We start from the raw sequence: 17,163 nt of genomic DNA, 5'->3' as shown, positions 1-17,163 counted from the left end.
CAAACATTAGAGAATTCACCAAATTCCCAAAGTAATCCTCTTCAGCAGGACATCTTGAATTATATTATCCATCAGCATTTAGAGTTTGGTAAAGTAGTAGAGCAGTTGACTTGGTTACCTGAAACACACATAACATGTCAACATGTAACTAGCACATTAACTTTCTATTTGCATTAATTTTGGAAACTTATTTTCCTTTGGTTTTATTTAATACTTTTTATTTTTCAAGTTCAAGATGTAATAATCAATTGTCAGTTTATAACAAGGACCAATCTGAGAAGTTGGTTTATGTATGGATTTTTTGTCCAGGCAGATCTGGAAAGAATAATTAATTGTGATTATTTGTTTCTACTGCAAACAAATTCAGAGATGTTCACAATCAATTAATGAATTCACCTAAAGATTTCAAGAGCCATACCTGTGTTTATATATTATCAATCAGAATTTGTCCATGACAGACACCAAAACTAAAAAGATATTTTCAAGGAAAGAACCTATTTCACTTCATTTTTTTAATTAGTTAATTATCTAGTGAGAACTTCCAAAAAGATATTGTTAAGCCTAATTCACAAATTAAATTGAAATTTGCAAATAACTTCTGAAGTTAATTAGGTGTCATATCTTTTAAAAGGTCATTTTTACATATACAAGAACAAATATAAGTATATTCTCTCCTGTTCGGGAAAATAATTTGGAATAAAGTAGAAATTAGATAATGATACCAAAAACCTCACTTTCGGGCCTCATTTAGCTCATAAGCAGTTTCTATGCACAAGCAAACATTAAACCAAACATATGGTAAGACTGTTAGTCTTTTCCTCATCTTATCCTTGGTTTATTTCTGCCTTATTTATAAAAATTATCTTAATCATTGTACATTTGCCAAGACAAAGATACAGAATTACTGATTGTAGATATTATAATGATATTCTTAGGTAACTATTATTTGTAGGTCTATGATTACCTTAATTATAAATTAGAAGTCCAGCTCATTTTTAGTTTCTGACCTTTCTACTTTAGTTTAATCTTACATGTCTTATGAGACTGCCTAGGTTCAAATCCCAACCCTACTACTTGATCTCTTTGTGCCTCAATTCCCCGCTTAAAATGGGGGTGATGAAGATAATAATAATACCTCACAAGGTTGTTATGAGCATTAAATGAAATAACACATTAAAATGCTTAGAACAGTTCTAAGTACAGAGTAAGTACTCAATAAATATTAACCGTTTTTAATAGTACTAATTCATAACAATATTTTTAATGAAATAGGCAGACTTGGTTTTATTATCTCTGTTTAAGTTGTAACCTTTTTTCTCTTATTATAAGTTCTATGTCAAATATTATTAAAATAAGGTAGTTTGTTTAAATTAGCTACTCATGCCCCCAAATCAAAACATAAATGAAGATAATAATACGTCATTCAATAATTAACCTGATTTTACTCAGTTAGGCAATGCTAATTTGTGTTATACAATCTGTTTTGCTTCATTCAACAATTTATGCCCAGAAATAAAAGCTATCCTACAACAGGCATTATCTCTGTTATATTTCATAAAACATACACACGCACACAAGAATTATACTGATAAGAGTCCTGTGGCCCAATGAATGTTTCTGACAATGATACCAAGTCCTCTATGGGAAGATAAGGTTGTTCTTCAGCATGCCAGCTGTAGACCAAGATTATTGTTTTCCCCAACCTTGCTTATTTCCCTTAAGATTACATGAGACAGTGAATGCATGGGATATGCATATAGCTGTTTCTCGACCTGCAGAATTTGCAGGTTCAGCAAACTCCTTGAACTTTAGATTGGTCTACACAACTACCTCTTCCTGCATGTCCCACAGATATATCAAATTTACTGTTAAAACTGAAGCTCATGTTCCACTTCTACCACCAAACCAGCCTCTATACTTCCATTTCCCCATCTCAGCATCACCATTCATCCAGTTGCTCTAACCAAAAACACATTCATCCTGGACTCCGCCCTCCTCTCATCTTCATTCAGTCATCAATTCTGTCTCCTACTTGTCTGTTATATATTTATACTCTACTTTTCAAACCTAGGTCCCAAACTACTACAGCTTTTTTACATATCATCTTCCTCCTATCTAACCTCCATGTTACCGTTTCTGTGACCTCGCTACAACAGATCTAATGACCTCCATTGGATGTTGGTAAAAATATTTTCTCCAGCTGAAAATACTCTCATATCTGTTTGCTCAGATTATACCTGCTCTTCAAAGTAACTGTTTGAAGATGTAACTAAATTCTACCTTTTAACTCAAAAATTCTTCATATTTTAGTGAATTATAAAACCATGTTTTCCATTACTATACTATTTATTATTTTTTTAATAAAGCTGTTTTTTAAAAATTTTATTTATTTATTTTTGGCTGCATTGGGTCTTCGTTGCTGTGCGTGGACTTTTCTCTAGTTGCAGTGAGTGGGGGCTACTCTTCCTTGTGGTGCACATGCTTCTCATTGCGGTGGCTTCGCAGCATGTGGGATCTTCCCGGACCAGGGCTCGAACCCACGTCCCCTGCATTGGCAGGCGGATTCTTAACCACTGCGCCACCAGGGAAGTCCTATTATTTTTTTTTATTAACAGAGAGTTATGCTTTTTGTCCTCTTCCCCTAATCTTGGGTTAAGTTAAAGTCATTCCTTCCTTAGTTAAAAAAACAACAAAAAAGAGGTTTTAATTCTAAATTATCAGAGATAAAAGTGAAATCTATATATCAAAAACTCACATTTTAACTGTTGGCTAAAATCTATGTTCTCTTGATATTTTTCATTCCTAGGCACAGTAGCAAAATATTTTTCATTCCTAGTCAAAATATTTCTTTTTGCTGTTTGTGGATGATTGTAGAAAAAGAGGAAATGGCAGGGAAGGCACTGTTCATGAGTAAACTGACATATGACAAACTGATAGAATGAGGTAGTGAAGCTTTAAGAATTACATCTTCATTCACTTGGTCATGCTTCAAGTGCTTGACCAAAGAAGTTTATTTCCTGACTCTACTTGAAAGACTTTCAGTATCTTTACAACCTTTCTCTCCAAGCCTTTATCAAAATCGTGAACAGATTAGAATTTCACTTTTTTTTCCTTCAACAATATTGACTAAGAGACCAGAATTTGACAAAAGATAAGATGGAATGAAAAGTCTATAAAGAAATTTATATATATATGCATTCCTCTACTAAAAAGAATTTTTAACCTGTGTTATATACAAATCTCATACCTGCTCTCCGTGACTCCTGTATGTATGTGTGCATAAACTGAAGGCCGAATAATTCCCGTTCCTCTTCCTCATCTATGCTTTCAGAGGGAGGAAGTGTTACTTCCAATTTCAGTGGGTTGTCTCGGAAGTTGACAAACCTAGCAGTTCACCAAAAAACAGTATTTTTATAGGTGCCATAGAAGTGTACATTTATTTTCCTGGAGAAAGATCAAGTGGTAATATACTAAATTACTCTTTTTTTTTTAACTGGTTTCAGTAACTGAGCATCTTGGTGAGATGTGATATATCCCAAGAATCTTTAAGTTTCTTTCCTAGAAGAAAAGAATACTAGCTTTAGACAGCTTATTTTCCAAGCTTGTAAAAGCAACTATTAGTCCATAGCATATGTTTAATGTGGTACACTTTAACCTCCAAGAGCAACCCTAATGCATCTCAAATATACAATTAATGCTACGAACTTAAATTTTCTGCATATTTTATAAAGCATGTCTTATTTATCATTGTATCGTCACCATCTAGTACAAGGCTCAGTAGTTGCTGAATAAGTAAATGAATGATTTTGTTATGAAAGTTGTGGGATTTGGTGTGAATTCTCACGTCTTATGCTCACTGTCAGGAAATTAAGTTTTGGAAGTTATTTGAGGGAGTTCTGTTAGTAATTAACTTAGTAAAAAGTTATATTTACCTCTAACATAATCGCCTTGTCCATTTGTAGTTATTTAGGAGGAAAATAATCACTATTCTTATGGTTTTGGTTTTCATATCGTGGATAAAGTTTGTTAGCAGTTATAAAGATGATTTTCAGGAAAATGTCACCAACACAGGGCATTCCTTAAAGCTGATAAATCCCAGTACGGCTTAAGTTTCAAGGATTCTTTCTTGAATAATTTAGACCAGTATTATATTAATCCTATTTATAAATTATAGAATTTCAAAGTTGGAAAAGATTTTTAAATGTATTCATTTATGTGAATGAGAACTCAAATCTGTTAATAACAATTTCTTTATATTACTTTGTTCTGCAGCCAGAAAGGAACATGTCAGTTCTGTATCTACAACTTTTACCTTAGATTGGTCATCTCTTCCATGTACACTGGAATATCTTTCAGTTTATTGTTGCTGAGAACAAGAGTACCCAGATTTTTCATATTGCTGATTGTTTCTGGCAAGCATGTTATTTTATTCCGTTGGAGCCATAATGTGTGTAGACTTTGCATTCTGAAGAATTAAGAGGTTTCTGTGATTAATCACATATAATATGAAAATCCTGGTTCTTATTAACCCCAAATTTTTTTAAATGTCATCTTGTATAACAACTCCTTTAACCAGTATACCTATTGAGTTAACTGACTTCACATTACCTGATTTTAGGGAAACTATAACAAGGGAGTTAATCTCTATCTACAGTATAGCTCTCATCATGTAGTGGTAGAAATTAAATCAATGTATTCTAGAATTCTTCACTATTCTCATAGGATTTCTTGCAGAAGAACTGCTAAAATGCTATCTAATCTGAATTAGAGTCTTAAGAGGAAACTCAGAAATTATTAATATGCCCATTTAGGGCAAGGCAAGTATGCATAATGGTTAACAGCATGGACTCGGGGGCCAGGGTGCCTGGGTTCAAATCCTAACTGGCACACTTACTAACTGTGATCTTGAGCAATTTACTATCATCTCTACATTAGTTTCCTCAATATGTTTTTAAAGTGCACAGAAGTGCCTGGCATGCACTAAGCAATGTTGTTATTGTTGTGGCCTATTCTTGTCAATTTGTTGAAGTCAGCCAGTTTTTCTCCCCCAAACCCGCCCCCCCCCTTTTCTTTTTTTGGCTGTACCACGTGGCTTGTGGGATCTTAGTTCCCTGACCAGGGATCAAACCCGACCCTCTGCAGTGGAAGCGCTGAGTCCTAACCACTGGACCACCAGGGAGTTCCTCAAAACCCTTTTTTTTTTAAATTTGGAGTACATGAATATATTCTGTTAAAAAGTAGCATACATTATTTGGAACTAAATGGATCTATTGTGATTGATTATGTTTGGGGTCCCCTGTGTCTTGTTTATTCCTTCTTCTTTATCATAGAGAGCTTCAACACATCTCTTGGTAGCAAAAAAATTTATTTATTTTACCTTTCTATAGTATCAGGAAGTTGTTCAAGTCTGTTGCTTCCCATATCAAGCCACTCAAGGGCAGGCATGTTCAACACAGCAGGAGGGATAGTAGTAAAGTGGTTCATACTCAAATCAAGGTGCGTAAGCTTTAACAAATTGCTGAGCTGAAGAGGAAGGCAAGGTTTTTCAAAATAAATGTCCACAATGTAAGCTACTAGAACACTCACAATGGTACAGGAGATATATCACATCAAGGATTGTCTACATGATGCTTGCACTTTATTTAGTCACAGCAGTCCACAACAAATTTGAGATGACAATAATGCTAAATAACCTCCAGATAAATGAAAAACTCTCTCATAGCAAGTTCATCTATTCAAAGAAAACTTATCTCCCAAAATAACCAAGCTCCAGGGCTTACAGCACCTGCCTGGCAGAAGCTTTTTTTTTTCCTTTCTGGGAGTAAACATATGTTTTCCTTTTATCTAGTAGTCGAGATTTTCTTGGGAAAACCCAAACTTCAGAATAATAGTTACTCTTGTTAACCCCCTTTCTTTGTGCCTGATGCTTTACATACGTTATCTCAGTCATAGAATTTACTGTTTGGTAATTCTAATTTTTAAATGAAAACATCAATAAAAAATTTATTAACACTATATAACAATACCAGTGTGCTCAGCTTAAGAAAACAAATATATCAATATGACCGCCCTCAATGTACTTCTCCCTTCTTCCTCTTTAAAGATAACTCTATCCTGAATTTGGTATCTATTATTCCCATGCATTTTTAAAATGTTTTTATTACTATACATAAATATATGTTTTCTATATAGTTCTCTCTCTATATTACTATTATGTGTATTTTTCATAAACAAAATTATCTTTTTATGTTTTTGAATTTTATTTAAAGATGATGATACTGTACTTATCTTTCTTTAACTTGCTTTTTTCTCTCAATATCAGTCTTTATATGTATTCACATTGATGCATATAGCTCTAGTTTATTCATCAACTTTACAAGGTGAGTACCTTTTTTCCCTTTTATGGACAAAATGGTTTAGAGAGGCCATGTGACTAGAAATGATGGAGCTATGATGTGCACTCAAGTTTTCGTGGACCTAAAGCTGCAAAATGTCTAAATTTCTCTTTCCTCTGTAGTGAAAATTTCAAAATGTAAGAATTTAGTTAACTTTTACAAAAGACTCTCCATTTAGCTAGGCAAGTTCTATGTTTTATTTCTATCTCAGGGCACATTCAGATTCATTCCACACCTTTAACACCTCAAAAAATGCACAAATATAGTGTTTTATGGGTAATGCAAAAAAGCAGTTTTCCATTTAGTAGCTGATATTTCTCTAGCTTTATAATTTGTCATGAATAAAACACTTTTCAAAACTTGTCATCAGACTTTTAAAATTTTCAAATGATTCAGAATAGTGTATAAAAAGATTGTTTTTACATTAGCATAAATTTGTTTGTGTGTTACAGTGTGTGCAGTTTAACGGCTGAGGCTAAGTCTCCTGTTGCAGATTTCTCAGTGGGACTAGAACCCTTTGGTTTTAAAAGCGTGAAGAAAGATATTAAAACCATTATAATCTAAGTCTTAATTTTGCATAAGTGAAAATTGAGACCTAGTTATGTAAAGTGGTGTGTTCAAGGCCACACAGCTACTTAAAGGCCACACTTGGAAATAATTCCAGGCTCAAGATCTCAGTTCACTATTTGTTCCTGTAAAATGTATTTCTTTAAGTAAAGACATTAAGGTAAAGACAGGTTAATAGACATGCCCAAATTCACATAGCTTTTTAGTGACAGAACCAAAGCTAGAAACAAAATCACAATAATTAAAAATTAGAAATAAAATGTTTATTGGCCCTCTTTTAGGTATAAAGAAATTGTCCCTGTCATCATGATTTTCATCATAATCAAGTGTATACATTTCACTAAACTGAACTATTATAAGATCAGATGGCTATAGCTATAGAAACTATGTTTTACTTGCAAGAACAACAATAATTGGTGCATGTTTACTGGTTTGGGGAGGAAAGTGACATTCTTACCAAGATAAAGTGGGAAAGGGGAATAGTCTTTTATTTTGAGTTTTATTATTTTTCTTAACTTTTATCTTGCAAAATCATTGTTTTCAAGGCAAAGCACCATGGAAATTTCCTTTGCTGATTCTAAGAGCCTTAAATATGCTTGAAAAATAATAGGAATGTCTGTATCTCTATGATCAGTTTGGTCTTACCAAGAACAAGATATCATACCAAATCAAAGTTTGAGGGCTTTCCAAGCCCACTGCCTTGCTTTACTTGGTAGAGCCTAGGAAGCTAGCGAACACTTTTCCTAAACTGAAGAATTCATGTCTTTTTACTTTACCTCTATCTCAAAAGCTGATCACCTATAAAAACTAACTAATAAACAAAAGAGTTTTTCTATCACCACATTGTCTGTGCTTTATGATTATCATTTATTCATTCAATAGGCATTAAGTAACATCTACAACCTAGGCTGTGCCTTCAATTCTGGGAATTGAAATAAGTAAGATTCTCACTCTGGCCTTCAAGGAGATCACAGTCTAGTCAACTAATGATGTCAGTACTGTGACAATAATAGAAATAGCTTTTTATGGTAAATAAATCTTTCTCTAATTAAAAACATGCTTTATAATAATAGGAAATGGTTTTCACTAAATATTTTCTGAAATAAAATTTATAGCATTTTTCCATCAGTGTTATTTTTAATGATCACGCAGTGGAGAAGTAAACCACTAGTAGAAGGAAAATAAAATCATAGGTATTTATATCATTCTGACCTCTTGTGGAAGATCACATATATCTCTGTTAACAGCAAGTTCAAGTTTCTCCAAGCTGGCACAGTTACTTAGTTCCTTGGGGACAGTTTTGATATTGTTGTAACTAAGAATCAGTTCCTGAAGTCTAGTGAGCAGTCCTACAGAAAAATAATACACAATAAAAAGCAGAGGGATATAAAATAATGTTTCCAATTATTAAGTATTACAGCATAACTTACTTGCCCGTTTCATATTGGCAAATTCACACTTAGGTTCTTCCCTTTTCCCAGTGTGTGTCCCTGCCCCTTCTTCAGATAAAGAGCTGGTGATTTATCAGTGCTATAGACAAAAATATTTTTTTCATTCTGTTCTATCTATACTATATCCTGACCAGTTTTCCATTTGGGGATTTTTTTTTCCTCATTTAAGGAATTTTTTCTAATTTTCTTTCTTGTCTTCAATTTGTTCCCTTCTAGGAGGAATAACCAAACCAACAATATTGTTTCCAGAATCTACACAATATTATTTCCAAAGAGACTTCTTTGCATTGAAATCTCATCTTGAATCACCTCAGTAAATCCAGAAGCTTGAATTCCTGGAAGCTTCAGTTTAGACTAGATGTTTAAAATTTTAAGATTCAGGACTATATAAAGATGAGATCTTTATTCCATGTATCAAAAAAAAATTCTCAGTGAAAAACACAGGAATAAAAGCAATTTTCCTTACCAATTCCTCGAGGTATGTCTGAAATTGTGTTTCGAGATAAATCTAACACAATAAGGTTCTGGAATCTTCCGATGAATTCAGGAATTTTCACCAAGCCAGTTCTATGAAGTTGCCATTCCTGTAGATGATTTAGCTTTACTAGAGAAGAAGGGAGGGTCTAAACTCAAGTAAAAAAAATGAAAGAGTTACTATATTACTTAAATTATTTTAGTATCATGCCATACAGAAATATGACTGTAGAGATACTATTTGATTTGTAAAAGAACTTAGGAATATTTTTTCTTTAATGGGTTATATTTCCAAATACTTTGTGCTACTTCTAAGTTTTAAGAACTTTCCTTTTTTGGCGGGTGCTAAACCTTCAAACCCCAATCATAATAACATAAACGAAAATAACATATTTCAGTCAATATTGCACACACATAGAGCTGTGTTCTAAAGATTCTATTTTATTAGGCTTAACTAGAGTACATATGTTATTGAACATGAGAATATGGTGGCTAATTGAAATTATAGAGAAACAAAAAGATCATTCTAATCAAACTTCCCATTCTGTTTTGAAATAGTTTAGTTTTTTTAAGCAGATTTTCTTTTAATTTAAGAATTTTAAAAGTTTCAACTATTCTGAACTCTATGCCTTTTCCCTTTCAGCCTAAAGTAGCCAAAAGACAAAATAAAGGAGCTACCCCCTAGCTAAATACACCGATATGTATGAAAACAAACACTGACTCAAGGGATAGAGGTGGCCCTTGTCAAAATTAGAGTAGGCCTAATGTAAATAAGCAACTATGTTTGTGTGTGTGTGTGTGAGAGAGAGAGAGAGAAAGAGAGGGAAAGAGAGAAAGAGGAGATAATGTGAATCTGGTTGTGGACCTAAGAAAAAAATTAATATACATTTCCATTTTGTGAAGTTTTAACTGAGCATTTCCTTTTTTGTTTTTTTACTTTAAGGCCAAAGCTTTATTTAAAACACCTTCCACTGCTTTTAATTGAGCATTTGCTTTGAAAAAGCTACACGATTTTTGTTAAGCAGATGGTCACCATTTTATGGAAAATGAGAAATTGCTTATTAGAAGGATTAGTGGGAGAAATATTACAAATGACTTAAATTTAGGCAGAGTTAAAGCACATTGGTTGAAGTTTTGCAATAAAAAGTTGTGAAGTTACATTAATTTTCAGTTCATGTTGCCCAAATTCATTTGGTACATTATTAAAATTAGAATTCCTAACTATTCCAGACTTAAGCACATAATTTAAGAATCGTTCTCTCAACTCTCCCACAAAATGCAAAATATAAAAAATCAAATATTACTTCTATAAAGCTTACCTTCCATTCCTCTTTTTCTATCTTCAAAATGACCCTTCCGTTTTCCCTGGTGACCTTTTCTCGTAGCTTGGTTAAGCTCACTCGTTCTTCCCAGATTCCCACTAGCCTAGGAGACCAGGAAATCATTTTAGCTCACAAGTAATGACATAGGTAGCATTCACTTTTGTATGAAAAAGTGACCCATCAAAAACAACCATTTGATTGATAGTGTCTGGAAATCAGACAAGAATTTAGTTTTCAAGAATTATAAATATGATTAATATGATAAATGTCCTATTTTTAAGTTTTTGAAAAGTATCATAACTCTCCATAGATTTTTTTGTGACAGCTTTATTGAGATATAATTCACATACCATAAAAATCCTTTTAAAGTATACAATTCAGTATTTTTTCATATATTCACAGAGCTGTGCAACCATCACCACTATCTGATTCAAAACATTTTCAGCACTCAAAAAGAAACCCCATGCCCTTAGCAGTCACTCCCCATTCCTCCCTCCCCCAGCCCCTGGCAACCAATAATCAACTTTCTATCTCTATCTTTCTTTCTCTCTAGCTCTACTTTCTATCTCTATCTTTTCTGTATTTGCCTAATCTGGACATTTCATATAAAAGGGATTATATAATATGTGGTATTTTGTGTCTGGCTTCTTTCACGTAGTATAGATTTATCCAAAGTTTATGCATGCTGTAACGTGTATCAGTACTTCATTCCTTTTTATAGAAGAATAATATTCTGCCAAATTTTGTTGATCCTTTCATCAGCTGATGGACATCTGGGTCAATTCCATTTTTTAGCTATTCTGGATAATGCTACTATGAACATTCATGTACAAATTTTGGGGTAGACATATGTTTTCTCTTGAGTTTGTATATTCCTAGGAGTAGAATTGCTGGGTCGTTTCGTAACTCGATGTTTAACTTTTTTAAAACTGCCAAACTTTGTCCAAATTGATTGCATCATTTTACTTTCCCACCAGCAGTGTATGAGGGTTCTGATTGCTCCACATCTTTGCCAACATTTGTTAGTGTCCATCTTTTTTTTATGTCACATTTCTTTTTTTTTTTTAATTTTATTTATTTATTTATTTATTTTATTTTTGGCTGCATTGTGTCTTCGTTGCTGCGCACGGGCTTTCTCTAGTTGCATCGAGCGGGGGCTACTCTTCGTTGTGGTGCGCGGGCTTCTCATTGCGGGGGCTTCTCTTGTTGTGGAGCACAGGCTCTAGGCACGTGGGCTTCAGTAGTTGTAGCATGCAGGCTCAGTAGTTGTGGTGCACGGGCTTACTTGCTCCGTGGCATGTGGGATCTTCCCGGACCAGGGCTCGAACCCATGTCCCTGCATTGGCAGGCGGATTCTTAACCACTGTGCCACCAGGGAAACCCAGTGTCCATCTTTTTGATCATAGCTATCCTAGGGGTGTGAAGTGGTACCTCACTGTTGTTTTGACTTGCATTTATTAAATATCTAATCCATAGATATTTAATAAAAAATGTTTTAAAGACTTGCAAATGATATAGTTCAACTTCAGAGTTAAATTGTATATTACTATATTCTATTATATCCAGATTTAGTTTTTCAGATATAAAAATGTACAAAATTCTAGAGCACATCCTATTGATTTTTGGTTCATAGCAAACATACATAATGTCAAGCTTATAAAAATGACTAAAAAAAGGTTGCAGATGGTTTTCTATTTCTATACTAGAAATTTTTCATGTATGAAAAATAAAGAATAAGTTTAGAATTGAAATTTTGCACTTTTAGCCTATTAGAATGATACATAATAAAGAAATATAAGCAATCATCAAAGAAGATAGGTTTAATTAATTTGAATATTTATTTGCCAAAATTCTCTTGACATCTAAGAGTTAATATATATTCTTAGCAATTCTGCGTATTAACTGATCTTCAGTGAGGATTTTATTTTAATGAACAGAAAACCAAATATCTCTAAAAGTATAATATTTGCTGTCTATATATGTGTTTGCAAAACATTTCTATGGAGTCTGCGTATTTTCATCCACTGCTTGTCTGAAAGTTAACTAATCTGCTAACAAGCGCACTGTGGCAATGGCTATGTGTAGCCTTCTAGACTGAACACCTAAGCTTCCAATAGGTGTGGTTAAGTGAGACAAAATGTATACTGCCATCTATTCAATTACACCAAGTTTTATAAAAATAGAACTATTTAAACAGTAGCCATAATGATTATTAATTACTTATTACTCACTGAAATATATGTATTTCAGAGCAAGATTTAATGATGGGCAATGAAGTGTGTTATTCCCTCATGTTTAATTTCAATTAAAGAATTCATCAAGCACCCATTATATGCCAAATACTATGCTGGACATTGTGGATACAAAAAGCTCTGTCCTTAATGAGTGAGGCTAACTATTATTAAACAAGTTTATTTCCATCTCTTAAATGATTCATTAATTCTTTCTGGCTCTGTATTACTATGATCTAAGTCCAGAATGTATCACTTAATTTGGTGACCACGGGCAAGACATCTCACCTCTAAGGACCTTGCCAATAAAACATGGGGTTTGGATTAAATAATATCTAAGGTCTCTTCTAGCTCTAGTATTCTATAATGCCTACACTGTTTATTTTAAGCTTGATGTTCTTTCAAAGTTTTGAACAGAAATTTTCTACCTCCTCTAAAACCCTTTTATTGTAGTCTAAAGACTTTCTCCAATGTTGTTATACCAACTCTTACCCAAGTGCTTGCTTTCTTCAAGGCAGCTTGGCATCCAAAGACAGAACAATTTCTGTTTAAACATAAGGCTTTTTGAGCTAAATCTTTAGCCACTTTTAGCTGAGAGAAGAAGCATTAGATTACATTTTTACCCCTTGCCTGTTTTGTATAGAGAAAACTTGAAGCTGCTGAAATTAAATGATTCTTAACTAGACACATATAACAGGTGAAATTCAAGAGTTTAGAACCAACTCGTGATTTCTGACCACAGTTTTTTAAAAAGTGGATAGGATTTATAAGAGTACTCGAGTCAGTAGAGAACAGAGAACAGACTTGTGGTTGCCAAGAGCAGGGTGGGGTTTGGGATTAGCAGATGCAAACTAGTATATATAGGATGGATAAACAACAAGGTCCTATTGTATAGCACAGGGAACTATATTTAATAGCCTGTGATAAACCATAATGGAAAAGAATATAAAAAATATATATATATACATATAACTGAGTCACTTTGCTGTACAGTAGAAATTAATACAACATTGTAAATCAACTATACTTCAATAATTTTTTTTTAAAAAAGAGTACTTGAGTCAAGTTTGTCATAATTGTATAATATAAACATAATATGTGTCATAAGAGTAGTTTTACATATTTCAGTCTAGGGAAATTTAAGACCTAAGGTGAATATAAGCTTACTGAGTCATATTGCTTAGGTACGAATACAAGTGAACACCAGTTCCACATTTATTAGCCGTGTGATCTTTGACAAGTTACCTAGGCCTATCCTTCAGGTTTTCCATCTTTAAAATGGAGAAAATAATATCACCTATGTGTGGCAGAGACTGCTTATCATTCCCCAGTATCTGTCACTCCTCTTCTTCCTCAGTAACAGATCCTCTAAATTTAACTGGGCACAAGACTTCATTTAGCCATCCTCCTTTGCAGCTAGGTATGGGTCATATGAAGCTTTGGCTAGTGAGATGGTAGCAGAAATAGTAATGTGTGCAACTTCCTGCTGGCTGGAATCAAGTACATTGGCCACAGTTGGTGTATCTATGTATTTGGGGCCATGAGGTGACTAAAGTCCATTCCTAAAGGAATGGAGACTATGCACAGTTGAGCAACAAGATAAAAGCCTGAATGTGTGACTCAGTGGAGTGCTGTGCCAGCCCTCTTCTTTGCTGGGAGAATGCCAGTTATTTCTAAGTGTTTACACTTCCTCCAAGTTACCCAAGTATAAATCTTAATTTGTCTAAACCAATCATACAATCTCATTTCCCTGGAAGGTAATTGGATTAGGGGTGTACTAATGACCCAATTCTGGCCAATGAGAGGTGAAGGAGAAGTTTGATGGAGACCTCAGAAAGGTTTTCTCATTCTTTTTTTTTTTTTTTTTTTTTTTTTTTAATTTTTATTTATTTATTTATTTATTTATGGCTGCGTTGGGTCTTCGTTTCTGTGCGAGGGCTCTCTCCAGTTGCGTCGAGCGGGGGCCACTCTTCATCGCGGTGCGCGGGCCTCTCACTATCGCGGCCTCTCTTGTTGCGGAGCACAGGCTCCAGACGCGCAGGCTCAGTAATTGTGGCTCACGGGCCTAGCTGCTCCGCGGCATGTGGGATCCTCCCAGATCAGGGCTCGAACCCGTGTCCCCTGCATTGGCAGGCAGACTCTCAACCACTGCGCCACCAGGGAAGCCCGGTTTTCTCATTCTTAAAGAAGATACAGAAATAAATAATTCCTGCTCTTCTGATAACGTAATGATGCCTGGCTGTGATGCCTGGAAGTATACCAGTCATCCTGTGACACTGAGAGAAGCTAACCTGAGGACCAAACTGACACACTGATAAAAAGAAGCTGAGTCTTTAAAACTGCTGAAGCTTTGGAATTGCCTTACCTCAGGACTTCCTTATTGTTTGAGCCATTTTTAGCTGAGTTTTCTGTTATTTGCTGATACAAGACCATTTTTTAAAATGAGATATAACTGACATATAACATTATATTAGTTCTAGATGTACAACATAATGGTTTGATATTTGTACCTATTGCAAGACCATTTAATGTTTAGAAAGAGACCTAACAAATGATAGCTGAAGGGAGCTACGTGGAATCTATGAGGAAAGGGGCTATCCTTGCAAGAGTAGTAGGATAATTTGGAGATAGCCAATGAGGAAGGTAGGTTGGTATCAATAAGGCAGAGGAAGTGAGAGCCGAACTATTTAGGTATAGCCCAAATAGAGGAATCAGGTGATCCACAGGGGCCCTGGCTGGAACTCACAGCTATTTAAATAGGTGAGAATCTACCGTACCTTCTACTGCCAGTTGTTGTTTTAGATCCTAGGGAATATAATGTTGAACAAACAATCTCTGAAAAGTAGACTAAATGATACTAATCAAACTTTGATGAAAGTTGAACAGACTCCTAGGACAACTACTATTTTCACTTACAGACACTTGTATTTTTTGTGGCCCCCATCACATGGCCACACTTAATTGTCAGGTGCTTCCTTTAGTTATATTTTGGGTTTTCAGTAAACAGAAACCTCTATCAAATTCAATAATAGGCATTTAATAAATACTATTTTTAATAATAAGGATGTTATGAATTTTTGCTAATTCAAGATAATAAACATGTTATAGCATACTTTTGTTGAAATTCCTTCTCTCGCTTCAGGTCTTCATTGTATTTCTTTATTCTTTTCTCCCAAACTTCCTTTAAAGAATTGACAGCCCCAGTACAAACCACATTTTCTGACATGACTTCTCCACATTGTCACAGAGTCACCAACTTCATTAAATTTTGAATAGCTGAATCACAGATGCCATCTCAGAAATGGCCTGATTGTACCAGAGGAAAAAAAAAAACAGTAGTGTTTCAGAATGTTTACTGAGTACCACAATGATCATAATAGCTTTTTACTGAACACATTCCATGTTCCCAAAACTATTTTATGCACTTTACATGCCATATTTCACTAAATAATTCTCATAAAAATATCATGACATGGGTACTTTTATTGTCTCTAATACACAGATGAGAAAACGGATCCCTAAAAAACGTGGGCAATTGGTTAAGGTCTCATCTCTAATAAGTGGCAGAGGGGGGAACTGATGCCAAGTCTACTTCCTTTGTTACTATTAATTCACAATAATGAAAAACTGCAACTAGTTTACGTGTCCAATTATAAGGAAATGTTAAATAATGGATATACAAGATAAGCAGGTATCTTGGTATATCTGCTTAATCTAGATGCTATATGTACAAGCTGGAATTCAGTTAAGTGGGATATATTGGTATTGTTTTCTCTTGTGTAAAATAAATTGCAAACGGACTCATCTAACACTGAGGATTGTGATGTGAATCTCAGAAATGGGAGGAAAATAATAATAGGGGAATGGTTATGTAAATTATGGTAGATCTATTTGATGGAATGCTCTTTGTCTTACAAATAATAGTACTGATTTTTCACCATATTATATTAGTAATAATGAAAAAATTTGATTCACAATTAATTTAACTATTTTGTTCAAAATTCAAGAAGTCAAAGATGTCCACAATTACCACTTCTATTCAACATTATACTGGAATGCAATAATGCAAGAAAATTAAATAGAAAGGTATAAAGTTTGGAAAGGAAAAAGTGAAATTTGCAACAGCATAGGAAAAAAGATACTCTCATGCACTAAAGGTGACAGTATATATTGTTATATTCTCTATGGAGAGAATTTTAGTAATATCTATCAAACTTACAGAGCCACACTCACACTCATAAGAATATATACTGTAAATATTTTCAACTATAGAATGACATATTACAAAGTTATTCACTACGGTGTTTTTCATAACAGCAAAAGATTGGAAACAACATAACTTTCCACCAATAAATTATAGTACATGCATATCATGGGAAATTATATAGCTCCATAAAGAAGGAAAAGCATTTTATATACTGATGTACCATGATCTCCAAAATGTATGACTATGACAGTTTATTGTCCATTCTAATTAATATGGATACTTGGGTCCCAGATTTTTGCTATTATGAGTAATACTGTTTCTAAAATTCCTGTTCTTATCTTCTTGTTGCTCAAGTGGTATTATTCCTATTGAGTATATACCCAGGACTAGAATTGCTAGATCACTGTGTATGTGACTGTTCAAATTTATAAGATAGAGCCCAATTGTTTTATGCCCATTTATACTCCTACTACAACTGTATAAGGGTCCCCATCGATGTATATCCTCACCAATACA

General features: G+C 34.0%; 1 protein-coding gene across 1 annotated transcript; it reads right to left on the bottom strand.

Annotated features, from left to right (window-relative positions):
* Positions 1-30: 30 nt before the first annotated feature.
* On the bottom strand, positions 31-15,666 carry LRRC39 (leucine rich repeat containing 39). The gene is made up of 8 exons (XM_061183799.1): positions 15,554-15,666; positions 10,207-10,312; positions 8,880-9,036; positions 8,175-8,311; positions 5,378-5,523; positions 4,313-4,465; positions 3,248-3,384; positions 31-118 (listed from the first exon to the last, which is right to left on the bottom strand). Exons 1-8 carry the CDS (start codon positions 15,664-15,666, stop codon positions 72-74), a joined length of 996 nt encoding a protein of 331 aa, XP_061039782.1. The 3' UTR covers positions 31-71.
* Between the last annotated feature and the right edge of the window lie 1,497 nt (positions 15,667-17,163).

This window comes from Eubalaena glacialis, chromosome 3 (assembly GCF_028564815.1).
Source record: "Eubalaena glacialis isolate mEubGla1 chromosome 3, mEubGla1.1.hap2.+ XY, whole genome shotgun sequence".
Lineage (NCBI taxonomy): Eukaryota > Metazoa > Chordata > Mammalia > Artiodactyla > Balaenidae > Eubalaena > Eubalaena glacialis.
This window is presented reverse-complemented; position numbering and strand designations above follow the sequence as displayed.

What these genes read in the sequence shown, in the direction of transcription:
- LRRC39 (XM_061183799.1), bottom strand. Translation starts at nt 15,666, where the DNA reads ATGTCAGAAAATGTGGTTTGTACTGGGGCTGTCAATTCTTTAAAGGAA. An exon ending in GAGAAGGAATTTCAACAAAA is followed by an intron (nt 10,313 to 15,553) that starts GTATGCTATAAC and finishes CTGGTCTCCTAG; the next exon opens with GCTAGTGGGAATCTGGGAAG. An exon ending in TATGTGATCTTCCACAAGAG is followed by an intron (nt 5,524 to 8,174) that starts GTCAGAATGATA and finishes CTTCCTCTTCAG; the next exon opens with CTCAGCAATTTGTTAAAGCT.